At 39.5% G+C, this 23,181-nt stretch overlaps 1 protein-coding gene and 1 non-coding gene across 7 annotated transcripts in view; one reads left to right on the top strand and one right to left on the bottom strand.

The window, feature by feature from the left end:
- Window positions 1–23,181, top strand: part of Plch1 (phospholipase C eta 1) — a 209,478-nt gene that overhangs the window by 135,319 nt on the left and 50,978 nt on the right. For all 6 annotated transcript variants that reach the window (XM_085835856.1, XM_085835852.1, XM_085835853.1 and 3 more), the window contains 3 exons: window positions 3,569–3,739; window positions 15,369–15,462; window positions 17,337–17,540. In XM_085835856.1, the coding sequence (XP_085691982.1) occupies window positions 3,569–3,739; window positions 15,369–15,462; window positions 17,337–17,540 (469 nt within the window). The remainder of the gene's footprint in view (window positions 1–3,568; window positions 3,740–15,368; window positions 15,463–17,336; window positions 17,541–23,181) is intronic.
- Window positions 890–992, bottom strand: LOC147005628 (U6 spliceosomal RNA). The gene has a single exon (XR_015046803.1). It is a non-coding gene; the product is annotated as a U6 spliceosomal RNA (small nuclear RNA).

The raw sequence follows: 23,181 nt of genomic DNA on the forward strand, positions 1-23,181 counted from the left end.
ACTGAAGGGGTCTGTACCCCTATAGGAGGAACAGCAATATGAACTAACCAGTACCCCCTGAACTGGTGTCTCTAGCTGCATATGTATCAGAAGATGGCCTAGTCGGCTATCACTGGGAGGAGAAGCCCTTGGTCTTGCAAAGAGTATATGCCCCAGTACAGGGGAATGCCAGGGCCAGGAAGCGGGAGAGGGTGGGTTGGGAAGCAGGGTGTGGGGAGGGTATAAGGGACTTTCAGGATAGCATTTGAAATGTAAATGAAGAAAGTACCTAATAAAAAATTGTTATTTAAAAAAAATTGTTAAATAGGAGTAAACACACACACACACACACACACACACACACACACACACACAAAGACAGGGTCTCACTACGTAGCTCTGAATGGCCTGGAACCCATTTAAACTAGGTTGGTCTTGAACTCACAGAGTTGCCTGCCTCTGCCTCCTGAATGCTGAGATAAAAGTGGGTATCATGCCTGGCCAGCAGGGTTAAACATGTTGATTTAAAATTGTAGCAGTAGGGCTGGAGAGATGGCTCAGTAGTTAAGATCACTCACTGACTGTTCTTCCAAAGGTCCTGAGTTCTATTCCCAGGAACCACATGGTGGCTTACAACCATCTGTAAAGGCATCAGATGCCCTCTTTTGGTGTGTCTGAAGACAGCTACAGTGTACTCGTATAAATTAAAATTGTAGATGTAAAGTGAACAGTATACTCAAGTTCTTAGATGCAAAGGCTCTTCATTATAGGCCCCATATATCAAAACCAGTGTACATCCTCATTGAATATAATGAGAAGGAACCAGCAGCATCATATAGAAGCTATACAAGGTTTAAATATGTTTTTGTGTGCTTTTAACCCAAAGTTAGCTGTAAGCAAAAGTTTCCGTCAAACTTTGAAATGCCTCACAGTAATCTACATGTTATCTTTGCTTAGAGGCCATGCTGGTCTTTTATTGTTCCAATTTTAGCCTATGCACCACTGAAGCAAGCATGAGCAATAAGCAAAATTCTTGCGAGCATTTTGAATTTAAGGCTATATTTAAATCTATTTATCAGCTCAGTGTTTTTCCAAAACCCAAAATTTCAAAATGCCAGTCCTTTCCCGTCAGTTTTTGTTTGGTTATGATTGTGTGCACTTTGAATGAAGGCTATCATATAAATGGTTTGCTTGTTCATTGTGCTTCTCTGGCACTTAAGTGATTAATTCTACCTAGTTCATGATCAGTGATGAACACCTCTTGTACAGTAATTATTAGGCACATATAATTTAAAGTAAACACCTATCTGTATGAGCTGTTCAGACTTTCCCTCAGGAGGAAAGCTGGCTGGCACCACAGCTGCGGTGGCTTTAAGAGCCCGACGCCTGAGGCCACCCACGAGGGACCAGAGAGATTGTGGTAGGAGAGTTACATCTCCTCAGATGTTACAGTTCTGAAGCCAGTGAGAGACAAGAGTTGATGCTGTGCAGTGAAGCACACCCCCTTCTTGTTCCTCATCTACTGTGCTCAGGTTCTCTTCCTGACTGGTCTCCCCAAAGTCAGCTGTTGATGTCTTCACTTTCTTTTTTTTTAAATTTTTATTAGATATTTTCTTCATTTACATTTCAAATGCTATCCTGAAAGCCCCTTATACCCTTCCCCCGCCCTGCTCCCCTACCCACCCACTCCCGCTTCTTGGCCCTGGCTTTCCCCTGTACTGGGGCATATAATGTTTGCAAGACCAAGGGGCCTCTCTTCCCAATGATGGCCAACTAGGCCATCTTCTGCTACAAATGCAGCTAGAGACATGAGCTCTTGGGGGTACTGGTTAGTTCACATTGTTGTTCCACCTATAGGGTTGCAGACCCCTTTAGCTCCTTGGGTGCTTTCTCTAGCTCCTCCATTGGGGGCCCTGGATTCCATCCTATAGATGACTGTGAGCATCCACTTCTGTATTTCCCAGGCACTGGCATAGCCTCACAAGAGACAGCTATATCAGGGTCCTTTCAGCATAATCTTGCTGGCATATGCAATAGTGTCTGCATTTGGTGGCTGATTATGGGGTGGATCTCCAGGTGGCACAGTCTCTGAATGGTCCATCCTTTTGTTTTAGCTCCAAACTTTGTCTTTGTAACTCATCTTATGGGTATTTTCTTCCCCATTCTAAGGAGGAATGAAGTGTTCACGCGTTGGTCTTCCTTCTTGATTTTCTTGTGTTTTGCAAATTGTATCTTGGGTATTCTAGGTTTCTGGGGAATATCCACTTCTTAGTGAGTGCATATCAAGTCACATCTTTTGTGATTGGGTTACCTCACTCAGGATGATATCCTCCAGATACATCCATTTGCCTAAGAATTTCATAAATTCATTGTTTTTAATAGCTGAGTAGTATTCCATTGTTTAAATGTACCACATTTTCTGTATTCATTCCTCTGTTGAGGGACATCTGGGTTCTTTCCAGCTACTGGCTATTATAAATAAGGCTGCTATGAACATAGTGGAGCATGTGTCCTTATTACCAGTTGGAACATCTTCTGGGTATATGTCCAAGAGAGAAATTGCTGGATCTTCCGGTAGTACTATGTCCAATTTTCTGAGGAACCGCCAGACTGATTTCCAGAGTGGTTGTACAAGCTTGCAATCCCACCAGCAATGAAGGAGTGTTCCTCTTTCTCTACATCCTCTCCAGCATCTGCTGTCACCTGAATTCACTTTCTTTTAAGATAGGCTTTCTGATTTTATTTCTAGTTTCCTTGGGTTTTTTTGGCATAATTCTTTTTTAGCTTTTTAGATGAATTGCTAGTTCTGTTGTTGCTGTTGTTGTTTTATTGTATTGTATTGTATTGTATTGTATTGTATTGTATTGTATTGTATTGTATTGTACTGTATCTCTGAGACAGGCTTTCTTTATGTGGTCCAAGCAGGCCTCCAGGTAGCCATCCTCCTGCCCCTTGCATGCCAGACTTTGTTTCCTAACAAGATCTATCTTCTAACACATTTGGCTTCGCATTTCACTTTAAATGTTTACCTGTATTCTTGACAATTTACTGCTTGCTTATTTGTAATTTTATTCTAATTCTGGCATTGAAAACAGGGCTGTCATACAGATGTAAGCAACTTTTTTTTTTTTAATTTGTGTTTTACGGACATGTTTGCAAGGGCACCATGTCTATGCAGTCCTGAAGGAAGCCAGAGAGGGCATTGCATGTCCTGGATCTGGGCTTACAAATGGTTGTGAGCTGCCACACTGTGCTGGTAACTGCTGAGCCACCTTTCTAGCCACAGTGTCATAGGAACTTGTATTAGAGTTGTTCACTTGGACGTACTTTTCTGCTTAGAAATGTTACTTCAGTGTCTGCCTCAAAGATTTTTTTCTGTTAATTTATATACTATACATATACCCTAGCCAGAGAAATTGGTTTGTATAAAGTTGACTCTAATTTGTTGAAAATTTCTTCATTGCCTATAACTTTTATACCGTTCCATGTGTGCTTAAAAATGTATTTTTGTGATTTAAGTGTTGGCCCTTCTACTGGGAATGTTACTTTCTCATTCTCAACTCACCTTTCTCCCCCATGTATTGTTCAGGAAGCAGATACAGATGAGAATCAGGGAACCTTGACATTTGAAGAGTTCTGCGTTTTTTACAAAATGATGTCATTGAGACGAGACCTCTATTTGCTGCTCTTGAGCTACAGTGACAAGAAAGACCACCTGACTGTGGAGGAGCTGGCTCAGTTTTTGAAAGTGGAACAAAAGGTATCATTACACTGTGGTGGGGATTGTTTTCTCAGAAGAACTTGAAAGCTGTGGATATCTTTTGGGTATTGGGTGTAGTTATATGTTAAACTCAGGATTCACTGATAAATAGCAAAAAGTATCGAAAACATATCAGTGAATCATTTGTAACATCTTCCTAGCAGCTTTTAAGAAAAGTGGTAAACCAAAACCTAGCATATATAGCTTTATCTTGTCTATGTGGGATATGGGCATGTGTATTTCCTACAAAGGAGTGAATGTTAACTCATATTTCATTTTAGATACACTAGTAATGTTTCCTTATACTGGGAGGTACTCGTAATGGTATAAATTTAAACTTTGTATTGGTTTATGCTGGTATAAATTAATATTAGCAAAATAAAAATTGATATAAAAATCACTATATAGTTGCATTTTCTACACTCTAACTGAACACTAGTAATTCACACAGGAAATTGGTATCAAATCTTGTGCAAAGGCTAGTAAGTTAGGCTAGGCCTTGCCTAAAACAGGGATTCTTAAATTTACTTAAAGGAAAAACATTAATTTTAATATAAAATAGTTATTAAAAATAAACAAATGTAGGGTTTGTTTTTTTTTATATTGCTGCCTTATAATTCTTCAAACTCCATTTCTCAGTACAGAGAATAAATAAAGAGGCTTCATGTATAAATCTCAAACACAGATGGACTCTCAGATATATGACATTTCAAGTTAATTCATTCCCTGTATGGACACAAAGTACATTTCCAAGGCATTATGCTAAGTTTTGGGAACATGCAAAATATATCTTTAGGACTCTCAAAATAAAGAGAGACATATTTCTTGATATTTTGTAATTTTCAGAGTCTATGATAGGAAGACAGCACTAAGAAGTAAAGCAACACACTTTGCTTTGATCTTGTTGAGAGAGGATTCTCATGTGATTGAGGGCTCCTGGAACTTCTGTTTACACCACACACACACACACACACACACACACACACACACACACACACACACACACAATTTCTCAGCTCTGGGAGCATAGACATGCACCACACACATAGCAAAGCAGCATACTTTTTAAGTTTTTCCCTTTTAGGCTCATAAAACTATGAATTAAGAAAAAAAATAATGTTATATTGTTTTCCTGAATGGCTGCTTCCATTAAAGTCTCTTTAAGGGACTGGAGAGATGAATCTGGGGATAAGAACATGCCTGCTTTTCCAAAGGAACCGAGCTTGATATTCAGCACCCATACAGGTGGCTCACACCGCCTGTAACTACCGCTCTGGGGATCCCATGCCTGTGTCCTCCATGGGCTCCATTACACACATGCACATAGCACGTGTGCATAACAGTTTTTAAAATATGACTGAGTAGGGGGCTGGAGAGGATGCTTAGCTTTTAAGAGAGTGCTCTGCTCTTACAGAGGAACTGAGTTCAGTTCCTAGCCCCCACATCAGAAGGTTTGCATCTGACTGTAACACCAGCCCCAGTGGGCACTTACACTCATGTGCACATACATGCACAGAGACACGCATATACACATCAGTAATCCTTTTTTTAAAGTACTGTTTGCGGTCCAGTGAGATGGTTCAGCAGGTTAAGTTGCTTGCTACTAGCCCTCATGACCCAAGTTTAATAACCAAAACCCACATGATGGGAGGAGAGAACCTACAACCACAAGTTGTCCTGTGGCTACCACCTATGCACTGTGGTGTGCATGTATCTATATGTCTTAGTTAAGGTTACTGATGCTGTGATGAAACACCATGACCAAAAAGGAGCTTGGACAGGAAAGGGTTTATCTCACTCTCAGTTCTATATAATGGTTCTGCATCATCTTCATCATCATCACCATCACTACCACCACCACCACCATAAGCAGTACAAGCAGGAAACTCAAACAAAACAGGAACCTGGAGGAAGAAATAAATGCAGAGGCAGTGGAGTGGTGCTGCTTACTGGTTTGCTCACTGTGGCTTGCTCAGCCTGCTTTTTTTTTTTTTTAAATAAAACCTAGAATCAGTCCAGGGGTGTCCCATCCCACAGTGAGTGAGGCTTTCCCCCACCAATCACTAATTAAGAAAATACCCTACAGACTTGCCTACTTATAGCCATATCTTTTGGAGGCCCTTTCTCAGTTGAGGTTCCCCAATCTCAGATGACTTCAGCTTGCGTCCAGCTGACATAAAATCAGCCAGGATACAAAACATAGGACCCAAACAGAAGTGAATGAATGTAACAGAAGGTGCCTTTGCTAAGATGGCAATGCATTACTAATATACATGTAATCGTGCTCACTTGGTGTCAGTATAATATGAATTAAATCAGAATAAAAATATATTCTCTCAGTGTATACATGATGTCTGTATGTGTGCATACACACACACACTCACACACACACTCACACACACACACACACCTCACAGTGTGCATATGGAAGCCAGAGGACAATTTTTTGGGGTTGGTTCTCTTCTTTCATCTTTCCATGGGTTCCAGTGATGAACTCTGGTCAGTCAACAAACACCTTTACCCACAGAGCCAGTTTGATATATCCTAAATTAAATTTTTGAAATGATTTCTTTAAAAAACAAAACAAAACATTTTTTCAGTTGTTTTTGGGAGGGGTTATGTATCCGAGTAAATTTTGAAACTTCCTTCAATTTTTCTCTTGTTTAAACTATAAAGATAACAGTTTTCCTTGTCATAGCTCAAAACTTGTTTCATGTCTTTAATTTGTGCTGGCTAGTGCTGCTTGCAGGCTCAGAAGTGCCAAAAAGTCTCACTATTCCCTGAGCCGGACAGGTAGTTTTTATGATGGGTACATGCAAGTTTTGAATTACAGTTTATGGGTAGATGAATTAGCTAATTAGATTCTTCAGCCTTTTGCTTGAGAATGAGAAAAAGAGAAAGGAATTGGCAAGACATGTGTTTTCTCTCTATAATTTACTTATTACTTAGTCTTAGACCTAAGTTTTCTTTATAATACTGTAAAAAGATTGTTTTCAATGAAGCAGCAAGGAAGTCATTGGTTATTTCTGTGCTGGATGTGGACGCATAGAATGACACCTCACTGTTTGCTTGATTGACATTTCTTTGCAGTAGAGGTGCCTATTTTTCCAGGTGCTTACCTGTTAGGGATCTAAGTACTGCATGCTAACCGACTGTGCTGCAGAAGTGTATCATTGCTCTGTTTTTGTTTTTTTTTTTAATCACATTGGTTTTAAATTTTGTTTTAAAGCCCTCTATAAAACAAAAAATTTGCCCACATAATCTTTCCTGGTTTTCTATTGTGCTCATTTTGAGGATGTGTATGTGTAAGAGAGATAACGAAGAGACACAGACAAATTTTACAAGGAACTAGCAGACAAAGGTGTTACTCGACCAGTTTATTGCATAGACCCACCCCATTTCAATGCTGAGAGAACCCGCTTGGGCACAGCCCATTAGCTCTTGTTTCAAAGAAAGCCATACTCAACCACCAACTATTTTCAAAGCCTATCTTGGTTTCTGATTTTAAAGTGAAATGTATTCAACTTTATTTCTGATGTTTCTTTTTTCTATTCTCTATTCAAGCTGGTTAGCATTTTATTTGTTGTGAGTGAACTTTTTTATTGTTGACATTATGTTTGTTTGTTTGTTTGTTTGTTTGTTGTTAGACTATATGGTAGTATAGAGTTAAGCAGATCTGGATATACGCCCTGCTTCTTTGACTCGGATCACATTTACCTCTGTATTAGCTACTTTCCTATTGCCAGGATTAAACACCAAGACCATAATTGGGCATATGGGTCCAGAGAGTTAGAATCCATGATGAATGAGCTAAGGTATGGAGGCAGGAACAGCTGGGTGCTCACATCTTAACCCTCAAGCAGGAGGTAGAGAGAGCAAACTGAAAATAAGTCTTTTGAAACATTGAAGCCTGCCCCCAGTGACAGACCTCCTTCAACAAGACCATAACTCCTAATCCTCCCAAAACATTTCCACCAACTGGGGCCCAAGTGTTCAAACATGAGCATGGGCGCAGGGTGCATGTTGTCATTCAAACCACCACAACCTCTCATTCACAAGTCTGTGAGTCTGAAAATTTTTTTTGATAGCCATATTGGCCTGGCAGGATTAGGGTAGAAATGGAAATAGTTGGTTTTAGTTAATTTCTGTAATAACTGTCTAATAAATTATCATTTTACTTAATTGTATAGATTTGTCACTTCCAAGGAGCCTATATAGGGTTACAAGTGAGCAGGTACCCGTGAGGTTTTTCAGTTCCATAGAGAATACAAATTTTCTTTACCTTTTGAACAACTTGAGGATCTAAATATATTTTATGAAGAAGAAAAATACAGATACACAGATTTCTGTGATAAATTTCCATGACACTAGGAGACTCTGTAAGGGAAAGAGGATGTGAGAGAGTAGGAATGCCTTTCTATGTTTAATGCCAGGTCTGATAACTCCTGGACAGACATATAGACTGGGCAGGTGCAAATGGTGGATAAGGGCTGTGATATCATGCTGTTGAATAGAAGCAGAAGAGGAACTTGTCAAGAGCTGCCTGCTCAGATCCTTCTGGCATCCTGTGTCTTTGGCTCCTTCTCTATAGGGATACACAGGATACCTTCTGAAGGAGAGTATTACACTGAAACTTGTGGGGAAAAAAATAACCAGAAGGTCCTTCCCAGGAGTAAATACCTGCTTAAAGTGGTAGACCTGTGGGGAGGCAGAGACACCTTTCTGCATTTGTTATGTCTTCACATTCCAAGGTGCAGTGTATTAGGGTAGCCCGTCCTGAATGTCATCACTTAAATACAACTGGAATTTTCTTCTGTGTCACTTCCCCTTTGGCTCATCATTTCCATATCTGCCATGATGTAGTTTACTACTACTACTACTACTACTACGACTACTACTATACTACTACTACTACTAATAAGTGCTCTTTGTCCCCTGATGTTTATCATGAACCATCAAAACCCTTAGGATTTCCTGAGTGATGGGATAACTTTTGTTAATTTCAGTGAGTCAGTCCACTTCAAATTTGAATTTGCTGGACCTCCTAATAGTTCATCCATGTGATGAGAGGTGTGAGCTCCCATTTCCACTTTTGGACATTGGGAAGGGAGAGGAAGCTGGGGATTAAGTTAATAACTTTGGGAAATGATGTCATCAGTCTGTACCTTCATACTTATATCATGAATGCTCCACAAATAAAATGTCCTGGGGCTCATGACTTAAACACATTCAGCCATCTTTTGGGTAGGTGTCCAGAGAAGCCATAGGTCTCTGCAGCCACCTCACTTTCTATACATTTCTTTTGTTTGGCTGTTCCTGTGTTGCCATTTAGTATACACAGATAATAGGAAGAAAAATCACTGTCCCTCTATTCAGGATCACTCTATCAAAAGACTGAGCCTGAATGAGGGTCGGGGCAATGATTTAATCAGCCCTTGACAACTTGAGATAGGCTTCTCTGAGCCCTCTTAACAGGTCCACCTCTTGGCATTAGTTCTAAGAATCCACCTGCACAAAAAAAACCATGGTGTTCTCTAAGCCAGGATTCCCATCTTTAGCACCTAAACTCCTCAGCCTGGTACCTGCTCCAGGCCCTGTTGATGTCTGAGCATCTTGGTTGGCTTTCTGCAGGAATCCTTCTATCTAGCTTGAGTTCCCTTTCCCTCCAGGTAGTTCTTCACCTGCTCATTCCCATTCTTGATTTTGAATCTTGGTTTCTTTTTTATACAAAGGGCCTCTGGTACCCACTTTTCCCGCCTCACAATGCCAAGCTAAAGGTTGATCTTGGTGAATGTAAGTGAGATATTCAGAAGTGCAGCCTTGTGGAGAATTAAAATACATGAATCTAGTGGTTTTAACTTCATCCAGGCTGGTGGAATCACTTCAACCCATTTGAATGGCAATAGTGCATATCGCTTGCTGAGGGGCATGCATTTCCTCACCCTTTCTGCTTGTGTTGAAGTCCTGCCAGGAATTTTTTTTGAGGGAGAAAACAAAAGCCAGTGCTGTGTGAAGTCTGCCCTGGAGAATCTGTATCTGGTTTAATTTTCTAAATTAGCTTGAAGCTACTTACACATGGGTAGGGCTTGAAAGAATGTCTGTATCTGTCTATCTATCTATTTTTCTATTTTTCTATCTATCTATCTATCTATCTATCTATCTATCTATCTATCTATCTATCTACATTACTGTACCTCAGGAGACAGAAACCACACAGAAACATTTTAATGTATGGAAAACTTTAAGGTCTCATACTTTAAAAACTATAGAACTGAATCACAAGGTAGGGAACAAATACTGAGTTTCTGTAGAATGGGAAATGCTTTTATGGGTCAGTGTCCCTATAAACATTTTTTTTTGCCCTTAATGGTCATCAAAAATGCACAAGTAAGCCAAAAACTTATTACTTTGACCCATTAATTTAGTGCACATTAACAGTCATAGTAACTACTTGAGCTTGTAAATGGCCTAATCATTCAATATGGAACTTTTACAAGTCTGAAATGTTTCAGAATTTACCAAACTTTGATTCATTTTACCTTCAGTCATTTATTCTAATAAAAACTAGCTAAGTATGTACAGAAAAATATGGAAAGTTTTGCATTTCAGCATTCATTAGAATGAATAAAAATTGAAGACAACCTAAAGTGTGCGGTAAGAGACCGTAATGGCACTTGAGTTTCGATGCAGTGGGACAAGTCTGAGGCATTTTGGTCGCTGTGCCACTGATTCATTATCTTTTAAAGACACAAGTTTGTTATAAACACTAGGATTGTTCACCTTATAAAGTATACTTAGTTCCAATATAAAACAGAGCTACTGGCCGCAGGTCGTATCACACATTATGGGATATCAAACACTGGCCCATAAATAGATTCTTATTTTTCCCAAGTCCATCCTCACCAGGTAGAATATTAGAAATTTATCTTATGGCAGTATTACCAGCTATATTCATACCCAAAGATCTAAGTGATGATTTTTAGTACCCATGAATGTGTTGGAGCTAAATTGAATGTTTATGTGTTGATAAATACAATTACGATCTTAATTACCTTGGAGTTGAGGTAGGCATTAGAGGTCAAGGTAAGAGTTTTCATAAAAGAATGGTAGAAAAAGGTACACAGGAAGAAGGCCTTCTTGAGGATGTGGAGACTGTAGTATTCCTCAAGCCAAGGGATGCGTGCCACGTTCAGATACGAGAAGAGGTGGGGACAGGTTCTCCCTTGGAGCCTCCAGGGAAGCTAGTCCTGCTGACACCTTAGTTTTGGACTTCTGGCTTTCATTGCCATAGCTGAATAAGTGTCTATGCTTTTAAGCCAGCAGCTTGAGGTTATAGTAGCCATAGATATCTAACATAGCAGCCCAAAGAGTGTGGGGGTGGGGGGTGGGGTGGGGGTGGGAGGGTACCGTCGGAAGAAGATATTAACTTATATCAGAAGCCAAATACATGGCCGAGAGCCCCGCAAGAAAGCCAGGAATGAGCTGTGCTCATGAATCTTCTGTCCACCTGATTATTGACTTGATTTTGAATGTCTTGAAGTAATTTTAAGCATCCTTAGTGTCATCTGTCATCCCCCCTCTTCTCACTCCTTTACCCAGTAAATTCTCCCTCTGCTTATTCCCTTCCCCTACTCATCTTTGTTCTACTGTGCCCTTTCTGAAGCTCTTTGTCTCCTTCCCCTCTGTGAATGATTCTTTTCATCTTCTCTGCTTCTACACTCAAACCCTAAGACTGAGAGAGGTTAACCGTGTGAGTGAGACTATTAAAAAACTGGAAACAAATAGAAACAAGAAACTTGGTGGAAGTGGAATCAGTGTAACACAGGAAGAAGAAATGTCAGAAACTGGTTGGTAACATTATTAGACAAAGAGAATTATATCTGTAAGCTGAAAATGAGACACCATGAGAAAAGATTCAGTGGGGGGAAAGGAGTTCCAAGAAACATTAGGCTTGAGAGCAGAGAGGTAAACACAGTGAGGATTAATGAAGTAGAGAGAGAAGAACAGACTAGCAGCTGGGAGGAAATTATCAAGCAATAAAAGAAGTGATGAGCTTAAAAAGAGACAAATCTCAAGAGAAGCCAGTTGAGGACCATGAGCACTGGGAAGACAAGCCACTCTGATGCAAATCAGATTCATTATTGTAAAACTAAAGTGAAGAAAATAGAAGACCAAACCTAACTGAATTAAGCCAAAGCAGGATGAATAAACTGGGTTGGCATAAGCACTACATCAGGACTTTCCCAAAACCACTTGGAAGCCAAGGAACAACACAGGAGCAGTGGTTCCAACCTAGAATTTTTTGCCTCACTAAACCGTCAAAAAAGGTGTGTGTCTGTGTGTGTGCGCAAGATAAGTCACTGAATATATACAGAACAGCGGCAAAATGCAGCCATCTGACTTTGTTAGAGATCTCATATGGAAGTCAGGGCTGAAACTCATTAGAGCTCTGAATCAGACAAGTTTAGAAGAGAGACTGTTATTAAAGGGGACAGTGGAATTCAGAGGTTATGTCCTTCCTTTCTGTTATGGGAAAAATATACCAAGGTGCCATTAGAATCATCGGAATTATTTGTGGTAGTCTATTAGATTTTACTGCATAGCATGTTACCAGTGTGCAATACTTGCATAGTTGGAATAGTTTAATGGCTAAATTATTTAGTAATCGCTATGTAGGTACACAGTGGGATGATAGACAAAGTGGGAAAGCCTTGTTTACAACAGTAAGTCAACAGGTACGTGTATAAAATGGAAAAGAGCATAAACACAACCAGGAGGGCGACAATCCATTTCAAAACCAGATATTAAGTATTAGCTTTGTTTGTTGCCTTTGGATGAAAGAGTCTGAGCTTATCAAAGGAAATTGTACTTACTCATTAATGCCACCATTTGACTTACTCACTAATAGGCTGAGGTATTCAGATAAAAATAAATTCTGCAATATTAAAATTTGCAAATTCCCTCTCTGCTGTGTGTCTGATGTGCTAGGGAAGCATGGCCATGAGAAATATAATCCTTGATTCCACTGACTCTGGGAATTTCTCTCACTGAAAATGAGTTTCTAGAGAACTAACAAGTCTGAGGAAAAGCGGGGTCACAATGGGGATACTTTTACAGCTCGATTGCTGGTTCCTGTAACTCGTCTATATTGTGCGTGTTTACCTATAACGTGAGGGCTTTTCCTCTTCGAGATGACTTTAAAATATAGTAGTTAACCGAACAGAATGACTCCAGTCTTAAAAATGCAACAAACCAGAGTCCAGTAGCTGGTTTGAAAATTGTAATACCATCAAACGATTCATAAATTTCAGCTATACTGAAAAGCCAAACAGCCTTCAAATATTTTAGTAGAAATGAAGACAACACCAAGGGATTAGATTTATATGAAAGAAAAACATTTAGACTTAAAATCTAGAAGGTCCAATGTGAACCTTGGTTCTTGCCTCTTACAGATCTGGGACTTTTGTGATACTACTTAATTATTCTCTGCATCAGTTGTGTTATCTGTAAACTGAGAAGTGTAGATGACAGTTGTAGGGGCTGGGGAGATGGCTTAGTGATTAAGAATGCGTGCCTCTCTTCATGGTACACATTGACTCAGGACTCGAATTAACAGGCTCAGGGTTTCTTCCACTTCCTACAGCAGGTGTGCACATTTAAAAACAAAGATGATTGTAATCACTATCTTGCTTTGATAGCAATATGCACATCTGACTGGCATCATAAAGAGAGGCTTAAGAATGAAATTGTGTCATGCTGTTGAGATGCTACTTACATGAGCAGGCTTGGGGCCTCATGAGAGTGGATTCACATGACCTTCAACTCTCATCATCGGAGTACTTCACACTGTAATTGATAGAAAATTATTTCTAGAAGTGTCTTAGTTTTGTGGTGTCTTTACTAATATTTTCATTAATATGGTGAATATGTTTAAGTATGATTTCTAAAAAAATATTTCTGGTTTGTGTCTCATGGTAATGATTTCTCTGCTTATCTACCGTGAACTTTTCTCTAGAATGATGCTGAGTTTGTTGTGTGTACCTTGCTGTAGATCTCATGGGCTCCTGATGGTTTTCCTGAGTGTTCCTTAGAACAAAGGCCTCCTATCTGAATAACTACAAAGGGAACTCCGTCTTTCCATGGTGTAAAAAGTGTGGTTCTTTGATTGTGAGAAATGGGTATGTGTGTTAAGTCTAACTCATAGTAGACAAGCTAAGGAGCTGTTCACAGCCTTCTGGGTCTCTGGACTACCTTGGGGGATCTCCAGTTCTGTTTACTTAACCATATTTTCGTATTAAGTCCTATTAAATAGATGATTTAATAAAGGAAAAAAACCCTTGATTTTACTAAAACCCATTGAATGTAAAAGACAGTGGAATCTTGGAGGGATAGACTATAACATACAGTACATACAATGTTTTTAGTATTTATTATTTCATATTGCCTTGAAAGATTGGCTTCTCTTATCATTATTCATCAATATTTTTTAAATATTTATTTATTTTATTTATATGCGTACACTCTAGCTGTCTTCAGACACACAAGAAGATCTCTTTACAGATGGCTGTGAGCCACCATGTGGTTGCTGGGAACTGAACTCAGGACCTCTGGAAGAACAGTGAGTGTTTCTAACTGCTGAGCCATCTCTCCAGCCCCTATTCTTAAAGTATTCTTAAAGTATTTTAAAACATCACTGTTAGACTACTGAGGTTTTTTTTTTTTTTTTTTAAATAAAAGTGTCATTTTTTTTTCTTTTTTGGGTTCTAGGGATCACAGATTTTTCAATGTTAGGCAAGTGCTCTACTATTGAGCTACAGTCCCAAGGCTGCCCTCATTCTTTATATTGGTGTTTAAAGAAACTAATTCTAAAGACTTTACTTTCCCTTATTGTGTATATATGCGTGCAGCAGCCTTGAGACCGACAGTGATGAGAGCATGTACCGCCTTGTTGTTTTCCTATTAAACATTTTCCTATAGGATTCCCTGTCCCTCACCACTGCACTACCTGTTAGTCATGGCAAAGGGAAGTGGCTTTTGTAGTCACTGGGTTTCTGTAAGCTGGTTGACCTGAACAAAAGCCACATAGTTGCTGGGTCCTTTGTTATGCTCACTCCTCAGCCAGCTTTTCTTTGTACATTTTTTCTCATTTTTGTGGCCTGACCCTCCATAGTTGACTACTCCATGGAAGACTCTTCAAGAATGCCCATGCAGCCTAATCTACTTAGAAAACATCCTATTTTGACGGACCATAGTTATCTTTCCACATCTATTTGTGATTTTCACAGTTTAGTTTTTTATGTAAAAATCACGTATTTGGCAGAGAGCTACTATATTGTGAGTGGGTTTTGGACAATGGTTTTTCATTAATTTTCTTCTATTCCTTTATGGAGAGTATTCCAAGAGTTGAAGGGTGTGCTCGCTAACTAAAGCTGACAGGTGCCTAGGAAGGGTAAAATCATAATCATCCTCCAATGACAGAATGAAAAAGGAGCCTGAAGACTCCAGACGGTGCTTCCTGAAGTGCCCTGAACTATGAAGCCAGGGATACTGCTCAGTCCCTCTTGCTGCACTCTAGAGGGACATGGTTCATGATGTTGCAGGTGCTTTCTTTCAATTCTGCTTTCTTTAGATGAGTAATGTGACACTGGACTATTGTCTTGACATCATAATGAAGTTTGAAGTTTCTGAAGAAAACAAAGTGAAAAACGTCCTTGGTATAGAAGGTAATCAGTGGTCCTATCTCTGTCTCCTCCATCTGCTACATAAGATTTTACTACAGTTCTTAGGAAGCAAAATTGGGAAATAGTTGTCGAAGCCCAGAAAGTATATGTGTTCCTGCAAAGTAGATCTCTGCTTTTGTTCTCCTCCTATTTCTGCAGTACTCCTTAAGCTACCATTGTGTGTGATGAATGCCAAGAAATATTTGGACTTTGCTCAATTTGGACAATTTTTTTTTGGAAGTAGTCATGTACTGGTGATTGCAGGAGGAAAATTTGGCCCCCAAACAAATAATCTACAAAAGTCGTGACTTGAAAATAAACATTTAAAAAAAACCCACCTAAAATGTTAGGAATTGGTTTGTTTTTCCCAAATGGTAGAATTTTAGAAACTGTTAGAAATGGAATTCTTATCAATACTACTACCTCATTTAATAGCTAAGGAAAGCTAGACCAAAAGAAATTAAATAATTTACTTATCATTATGCTCTAAAAAGCTAGCCCCTAGGATTTATGCATTAAAAACATGGTATAAATATAGCTTATCCAATGTGTATATGTTATATGCCTTTAAAATATATGCATAGAAATAAATTATAGGCTATGGGATTTCTCAAGCAGAACAGATTTTTTTTAACTGAAGACTGCAGGGAAACTCAACTTTCCCCAAGAACATGCAAAGCCACACTTGACTGTTAACTTCAGGAATTCCCCTGCACCCATCATCAGTATAGATAAGGGTGCATGTGTGCAAGTGTGTGTATGCATGTGTGTAGGTATGTGCATGTGTGTATGTATGTGTGTGCATGTGTGTGCATGTGTGTATGTGTGTGCATGTGTGTATGTGTGTGTGTATGTGTGTGAGCATATGTGTATGTATATGTGTGAGCATATGTATGTATGTGCACGCATGTAGCAATAAAGCCCCTACCACCATACCTGGCTTGATACGGAATCTTTAATGCCAAGCATTTCTTTTCTGGGGTGGAAGAGAATTAAGAGGAAGAGGAATAATTTAAAATTTCCTATCATTTAAACTAAAAAAATAACCAAAAAAAACCCCAAAAAAGCAAAAAAACAAAAACAAAAACAAAAAAACCCAGAAGACAAACTAACTTGGGCTTCTTAAGACTGTGCTTAGATATGAATTTTTTTTTTGAGGATTCCCCGAAAGATGCAATTAAATGTGGTCTCTAGTTATAAACATAAAGGTCACCAGGAAGAAACTATGAAGACTCAGAGGACATTTACTGATTGGATTTTACCAAATGAGTCTCAAAGACCACTTCTGATCCCTTATATTTGTCTTCATAAATTCCATGATGATGGCTGCCTCTTTTACTCAGGCTTTTAGCAAAGCTTATAGAAAATTTGTCCATTTCCTATACAAACAAAGCATTATTTTAAGGTTATTTATGTGAAAGTCATTGGCAGTATTTTTTCCAAAACCGGTTTGAATAATAAATAGTTAGTTGTCCTCTGAATTTAGGCCATACTTAAAGTTTGGCCTTAGACTTTATCATGTGTTGGTGTTGAGAACATTGTAGCAACTTATCAGCTGGTTGATTGAGGTTTAATATGGCTATAATATGACATTGATCATCTTTAGGGCACATTACATAAGTATCACTTGAGTTTCATAGTTAGTAAATGCTTTTGTCATAACATCCCATTTTTTTTTAAGATGTCAGTTAATTTTTCTGAAGGATATATTTAAATGGCTGCTCCCCAAAGTCATATTGTTTGATTTGTCATTAGCCATATCTCTCATTGCCCATGTGTCAGCACAAGCTTTATCCTGATATTTGCTTATGAATATTATTTGACCATTTTGTCTCTGTTGGCACCAGTTATGTAGATACTCTCTCTCTCCTTTGAAGGCTTCACGAACTTCATGCGTAGCCCTGCCTGTGACGTATTTAACCCATTGCACCATGAAGTGTACCAAGACATGGATCAGCCCCTGTGCAACTACTACATTGCTTCATCTCACAACACATACCTGACTGGGGATCAGCTCCTTTCTCAATCTAAAGTGGATATGTATGCACGGGTGCTACAAGAGGGTTGTAGATGCGTGGAAGGTAAGTATAGTTTTTCTAAGCTCAGGTATGGTTGATTAGTATGCCATTTGAATGACAGAGGCTGAAAAACTCTTTCTATACTAATTAGAGATATTTCTCCATTACAAAATCATTAGTCATTATTCTCTCTTTTTCCTTATTTTTCAATCATAGGGAACAGAGAAATATGCCAATATTTGAGAAACATATCTGGAATTGCAAAAACAAACAAACAAACAAACAAAAACTGTGCAAAATAATAACCTTCCTGAAAAGATATTTTTAAAAACAGCAAAAGTACTTTAGCAGAGCTATTTATTTTGAAGAGATTTGGTGGTCTATATTTATTAAATTGCTAATCAGTTCCAGTGATGAGGAAAGAGATATAAGTAAGATGTGATATGAGTCTTTGGAGAGCTTACAAATTATCAGGGAGCATGTACATAAAACTGTTAGTGTGAGATGAGAATTCTATTGCTTTAGGTATAGGCATGGTGTAGATGTTCATGTAGGCCAGTAGAGCATGGGGTAAAATATAAGTTCTCAAACAGAGCTGGGTCAGGTATAATGGTTTTAGGTTAAAATTTTAGTTTGGGGGACCAGTGAAGAAATTTTTGCTCCAAGAAAGAGAATTATTTTGGCTTATTGCTTGAAAAGACCAGAACACAACTATGGGGTCAGCAAGCCAGTGAGAGAGTGAGGTGGCTAGTCATACTGTATCCACAGCCAGGAAGCAGAGAGAGATGAACACTAGCTAGGCATCAGGCTGTCTCATTCTCCACTTTGTTATTCCATCTGGGCTCCACACTCATGGATGGTGTATTATCCATGTTTAAGTGTGTTGCAGAAAATATTAAAAAATGAGAACCTGCCAGCTCTCCACGCTCCTGCTTCTCTCATCCTGCCACCGGCAGGGCCGGACCCACGCTCCTACACTCTAGCTGCCAGCAACTCTCTCCAGCTAGCCCCCCAGTAGAATTTGGTTCGCTTTTCCCTGAACCACGGTCCCTCTCTGCCATCAGTGGTCCCACATTCCAGTAAACAAATTGAGCCACCAACCTCATGGTTTGATATCACAATTCCCAGTAACCTGGTAAAATCAAAACTCTTAATGCTTATAGTTAACCAATCAGATTTATGTATCAGTAAAATCACAATTTACAAAATGCCAATACACTAATTTCAGAGCCAATTGATAATGGTAAAAGCGTTATCTCAATTATTCTAACCTTATGATATCATAACTCCCTGTGGCTGCTTCCAGCCATGCTGGTTCACGTCTGCCTCCATTCTCCTTTCCTTTTCTCTGCATGCTTTCCATCTCTGTAACTCTTCGCTCAGCCTCCCTTTTCCCTGTCCAATCACAGGCCCCCTACTCCCCTAATGTAATTGGACAGGGAAAAACCTGCAACATAAGTGGGGCCCCCATTTCCAGCTAAACCTCTCTATATTTTAACCCCATAATAGAAAGTGCATTTAGTTTCCTAAGAGTCTCCAAGGTCTTAATAGTCAATACTATGTAAGGTTCAGTTTCTTCTGAGACTCAGTTATCTCAGAACTGGGAGTCTCTTGTAAATTCCCAAAATTATACAGTGGCACAGAGAACACAATGATTCCAAAATGGAGAAATAGGGGCCTCACCCAGAAAGATCTGACCAAAGCAAGACTGAAGTCCACCAGGGTGAACAGCAAACCCTGTCCTGCATTTGGAGGTCTTGGTGGCTTTATCTGGATTTAAGCAACATTGAGTAGTCATTTCTGCAAGCTCTGTTGCCTGTTACATCTGTGGTTTCTCTCTTGAGCTTGTTTTACTCAATCATCCTCTGTAGCTTTACCCAGTGTACATCTTGCATCCCTGGAATCTCTAATATCCCAGATCTTCATTGCAACATAGGCTCCCTCACAGGAGCCCCAGTTAGAGAATCCTACCAAGCTACAGGCCTTAAAGAATGTTTAGAAGCTTGGTGTAAGTCTCCACAACTCCTTACTCTTAAGTTTGCATACCTTCAAGCCAGTTCTCTGTGACTAGTGTTAATTTCTGCTATTGCTTGATATATAGCTTGGTGCAGTTGGACCTCTGGGTCCTCTGTGGCTGAGCCTGAGAAAATATTTCCTTCATCAGCCTAACTCAAGCAGGATGTCCTGAGGTGTTTAGTTTTTTGTTTTTTTTAAACTATCACATCAAACAAAAGGTTTTCAAATGAGTTTACATATGCTTCATTCTGGAGCTTTGGATGGTGCTATGTCTTGTCCTCATATCACCTGTTATTGACTAGTGCAAAGCTCTGGTTTTTCCTTAGTGCCCCTTTCCTCCTTGCAGGCGTTTGCCCAGGACCTCAATATGAGAGTTACGTGCTCTACCATTTGAGCTACGCCTCAGCCGAGGGACACTAACTTCTTTAATAATTATAGCCAGTTTGTCCCCGCCCGCACTGTGCTCGTTTTCCACAGTTTTGTGTAAGCTGTTGAACTCTCACTGCGCTGCATTTCTTCCCTATCTTTGTGCTCCACTTTCTGCTCTGGCTCACTGTAAATCTGGATAACTGTAAAGGACAATAATAACTACGATACATCCTTAATGTCACCAGCTTCAGATTTTCCTTGCCAAATCAATTAATCCATTATTTTTTTTTAATCCATTATTTTTGGATCCAGTTTCATTTAAGTTTTAGGACACAGGCATATTCCTTGCCAGCATATACTGGGAATAGCTCCTAATAGAGTTTTTGTTTTCCACTGTCCACCCTTCTATTGGCATCCTAGACTTGCAAATCTATACCAGAACAGCCTATTAATAACATTCGAGAGCTGCTCTCTTGCACAGCCCCTGTGAACACTTCCGCATTCTTTCCACACACTTGTTCTAGGGCCTCTGAGTCACATAATCAAGGCGTATCACACCAGTGTGCGTACCTCACAGAACCACTTTTCTGTAGTGAATGCTTTTCTCAGCACTCTGATCAAATATTTGGAGAGGAGCACCATAAATGAGGAATTTATCTTACCGGTTCTGAGGTGTGAGGATGCAAGTCCATCATGGTGGATAAGGCAGCAGTGAGAGCAGCTCAAGGTTATGGTATCAGGAACATGAGGCTGCTAGCTTATGTCTCTACAGATCAGGAAGCAGAGAAAGGGGAATGTGGTCCCCTAGCTAAGGGTTTTTAAATGTGCAGGTATAGTATTCAGGGTATAGATAAGACAGTGCTATCTATGCAGATATAGGTTGGCCCACTCACGCACAATGTCTCCCTGTAGAGGGAGAGAGGAAGTGGGAGCTGAATTAGGAGACTGGTGGAACACTGTTATTATTTAAAGAAAGAATTAAAAATATTGGACTCTCCTGCCCTGCTTATATAAGCCCCTAACACAGTGACTTGGGAGACTGAGGTTGGGAGGTACAAGTGCAAGGCCAGGTAGGATAAGCTAGTGAGCCCCTGTTCAACATAAAGATGCAAGGGAGGACTGATGAGTTTGTGCATCCCGTTCTCAATTCAAAATCTCTTATACCTTAAAAACAGTGAGTAAATCACGAGGAAGGAAGCCTATTAGAGCTCACTAAGAGAAATGGAGAACCTAGGAGTGGATGGTGGTACTGTTCTGTGCTAATGGAAATCTGAAGGGAAGAGCAGAAATGAGGACAGTTTTCTATGTGCTGAGTTGAGAGTGACTTTGCAACATATAAACCCATGTTTTTCTCTGTCGTTTGGATAACAATATCTGCACTAAATAGAATGATCCAGAACATATAAAGGAGTCATAAATCTCTATGGCTATGGTAGTTAAAATCAAGCATAGGCAGGCAAACTTGTGGGCTAATAGCTGAATATATTTCTTTTGATATTTGATACTGTAAATATGTGTGTGGGGGTTTAGGGGTGAGACTTGAAAGAGACGAAAATTATATTGGTTGCCCTCAATGAGAGGAAGAGTATATGAGCTTTTGAAAAAAAAATTCCTGCCTGATAATTCTTTTGTTCTGAGGGACATAGGAGAGGCCATCACCCACTCCTGTGTACAGCAGGTGGAGATTGGGGAGCTCAGAAGATCAACAAATTATTGAAAAAAATCATCAGGGAATGGGAAGTGATGAGTTAGGGAGGATGGAACTAACCTTACAAACAATCTTTAGTGCTGCAAATCTGTATGCCTAGTTCCTCCTATGTTCCCAGCAAAACTCAACTGCTTTGACATAGGAGCAGTGAAGATTGATTATGGCAGGATCTGGGTTCAGTTCTCAACACCTATATAGCCGCTTACAACGCAATGGAAATCTAATTCCCAACAATCTAATACCCTCTTCTGGATCCATGGGTACCATACACACATGTGGTACACAGATATATGTGCAGGCAAACACATACACACATACACACACACACAAACATATATATGTATAAAGAAATCTTTAAAAAGTAAAACAACTGTATAAAATAACAATCTTCAAAATGGCTCTGTAGATGTATATTTTATTCTATAATAATAACTTTGCAGTAGTTGCAAGACTGTTAATAATAATGACTTAACTCAGATGGCTTAATAACTGAATGCTAAAGATGCTCAAAGTACTAACATGGAAGAATCCATCTAAGTAACAGTTCTTGTGGTGGCATTCTCCTCTTGACTATTATTCAGCCCCTTGACCACTTAACACTCAAAAATTTTGCAGGTTTGATGTGTACAGATGTGCCCTGGGCACCTAGCCTCACTGAAGTCAAACTGAGGGTGGTCCCTCATTTAAATGCCAACATTTGTTTGGAGGACAAGATTGGCATTCTGTGGATTCATAAAGTGACTACTCTAGATGCCATTATAGCTTGCCACTGCCTTCCTTTATACTGTTACTCTTACCTTTCCTGCCTTTTGGATCCAAGTCTTCTCTTCTTTTGCCTATTTGTCCAAAATCAGTATTCTGCTTGCAACACCAAGATTGAGTCAACTTATAGACTGAGGAATTTATTGGGACTTAAAGTTTCAGAGGTTTAGTTAGAGTCCATGACCATCATGTCAGGGAATGTGGAAGAAGATAGACAGGAAGGCATATTTGAGTGCAGTATCTGTGAGCTTCCATCCTGACACACAATCACCAGGCAGAGTGGTGCCAACTAGGAGTAGAATGAAATTTTGAAATCTCAAAGCCCACTCCCCCACTCCCAGTGACTCACCTCTTCAAACAAGGCCACACCTCCTAATCTTTCCTAAACAGTTCCACCAAAAGATGTACCAAGACTCATGAGCCTATGGGTGGGGAGAAGGCATTTAAATTCTCATTTGAAAGACACTATATGAACCTGACTATTCCCAAGCTTGACTTTATATACTGAACCAAAATGTCTAATCTTCCAGCTCTGGCTGAATATGAAAAAGGAAAGTTATCTTACTAAGACAATTTATGTTAAGGGATGCATGGCTTTTGTTGTTATTAGCACTTTCAGATGAATAGGAGCTTTTAAACACTGCCACAGATGGCATGGATGTGGATTTTCTCTTTACCTTCTTTCGGTTTGGCAATCAACAAAGAGACCTTTCAAGACTAAAGGTCACTGTGGCCCAGATAGTCATACAGTCTAAGAGTATGCAAAGCCCTAGCACAGGATGTTGTTGTCTTATTCGCTGCCTTTTTGTTTGTGTGTGTTTGAGGTAGGGTCTTCCACTGTAGCTCAGA

This window comes from Mus caroli, unplaced genomic scaffold, assembly GCF_978045245.1.
Source record: "Mus caroli unplaced genomic scaffold, Mus_caroli_1 scaffold_3, whole genome shotgun sequence".
Lineage (NCBI taxonomy): Eukaryota > Metazoa > Chordata > Mammalia > Rodentia > Muridae > Mus > Mus caroli.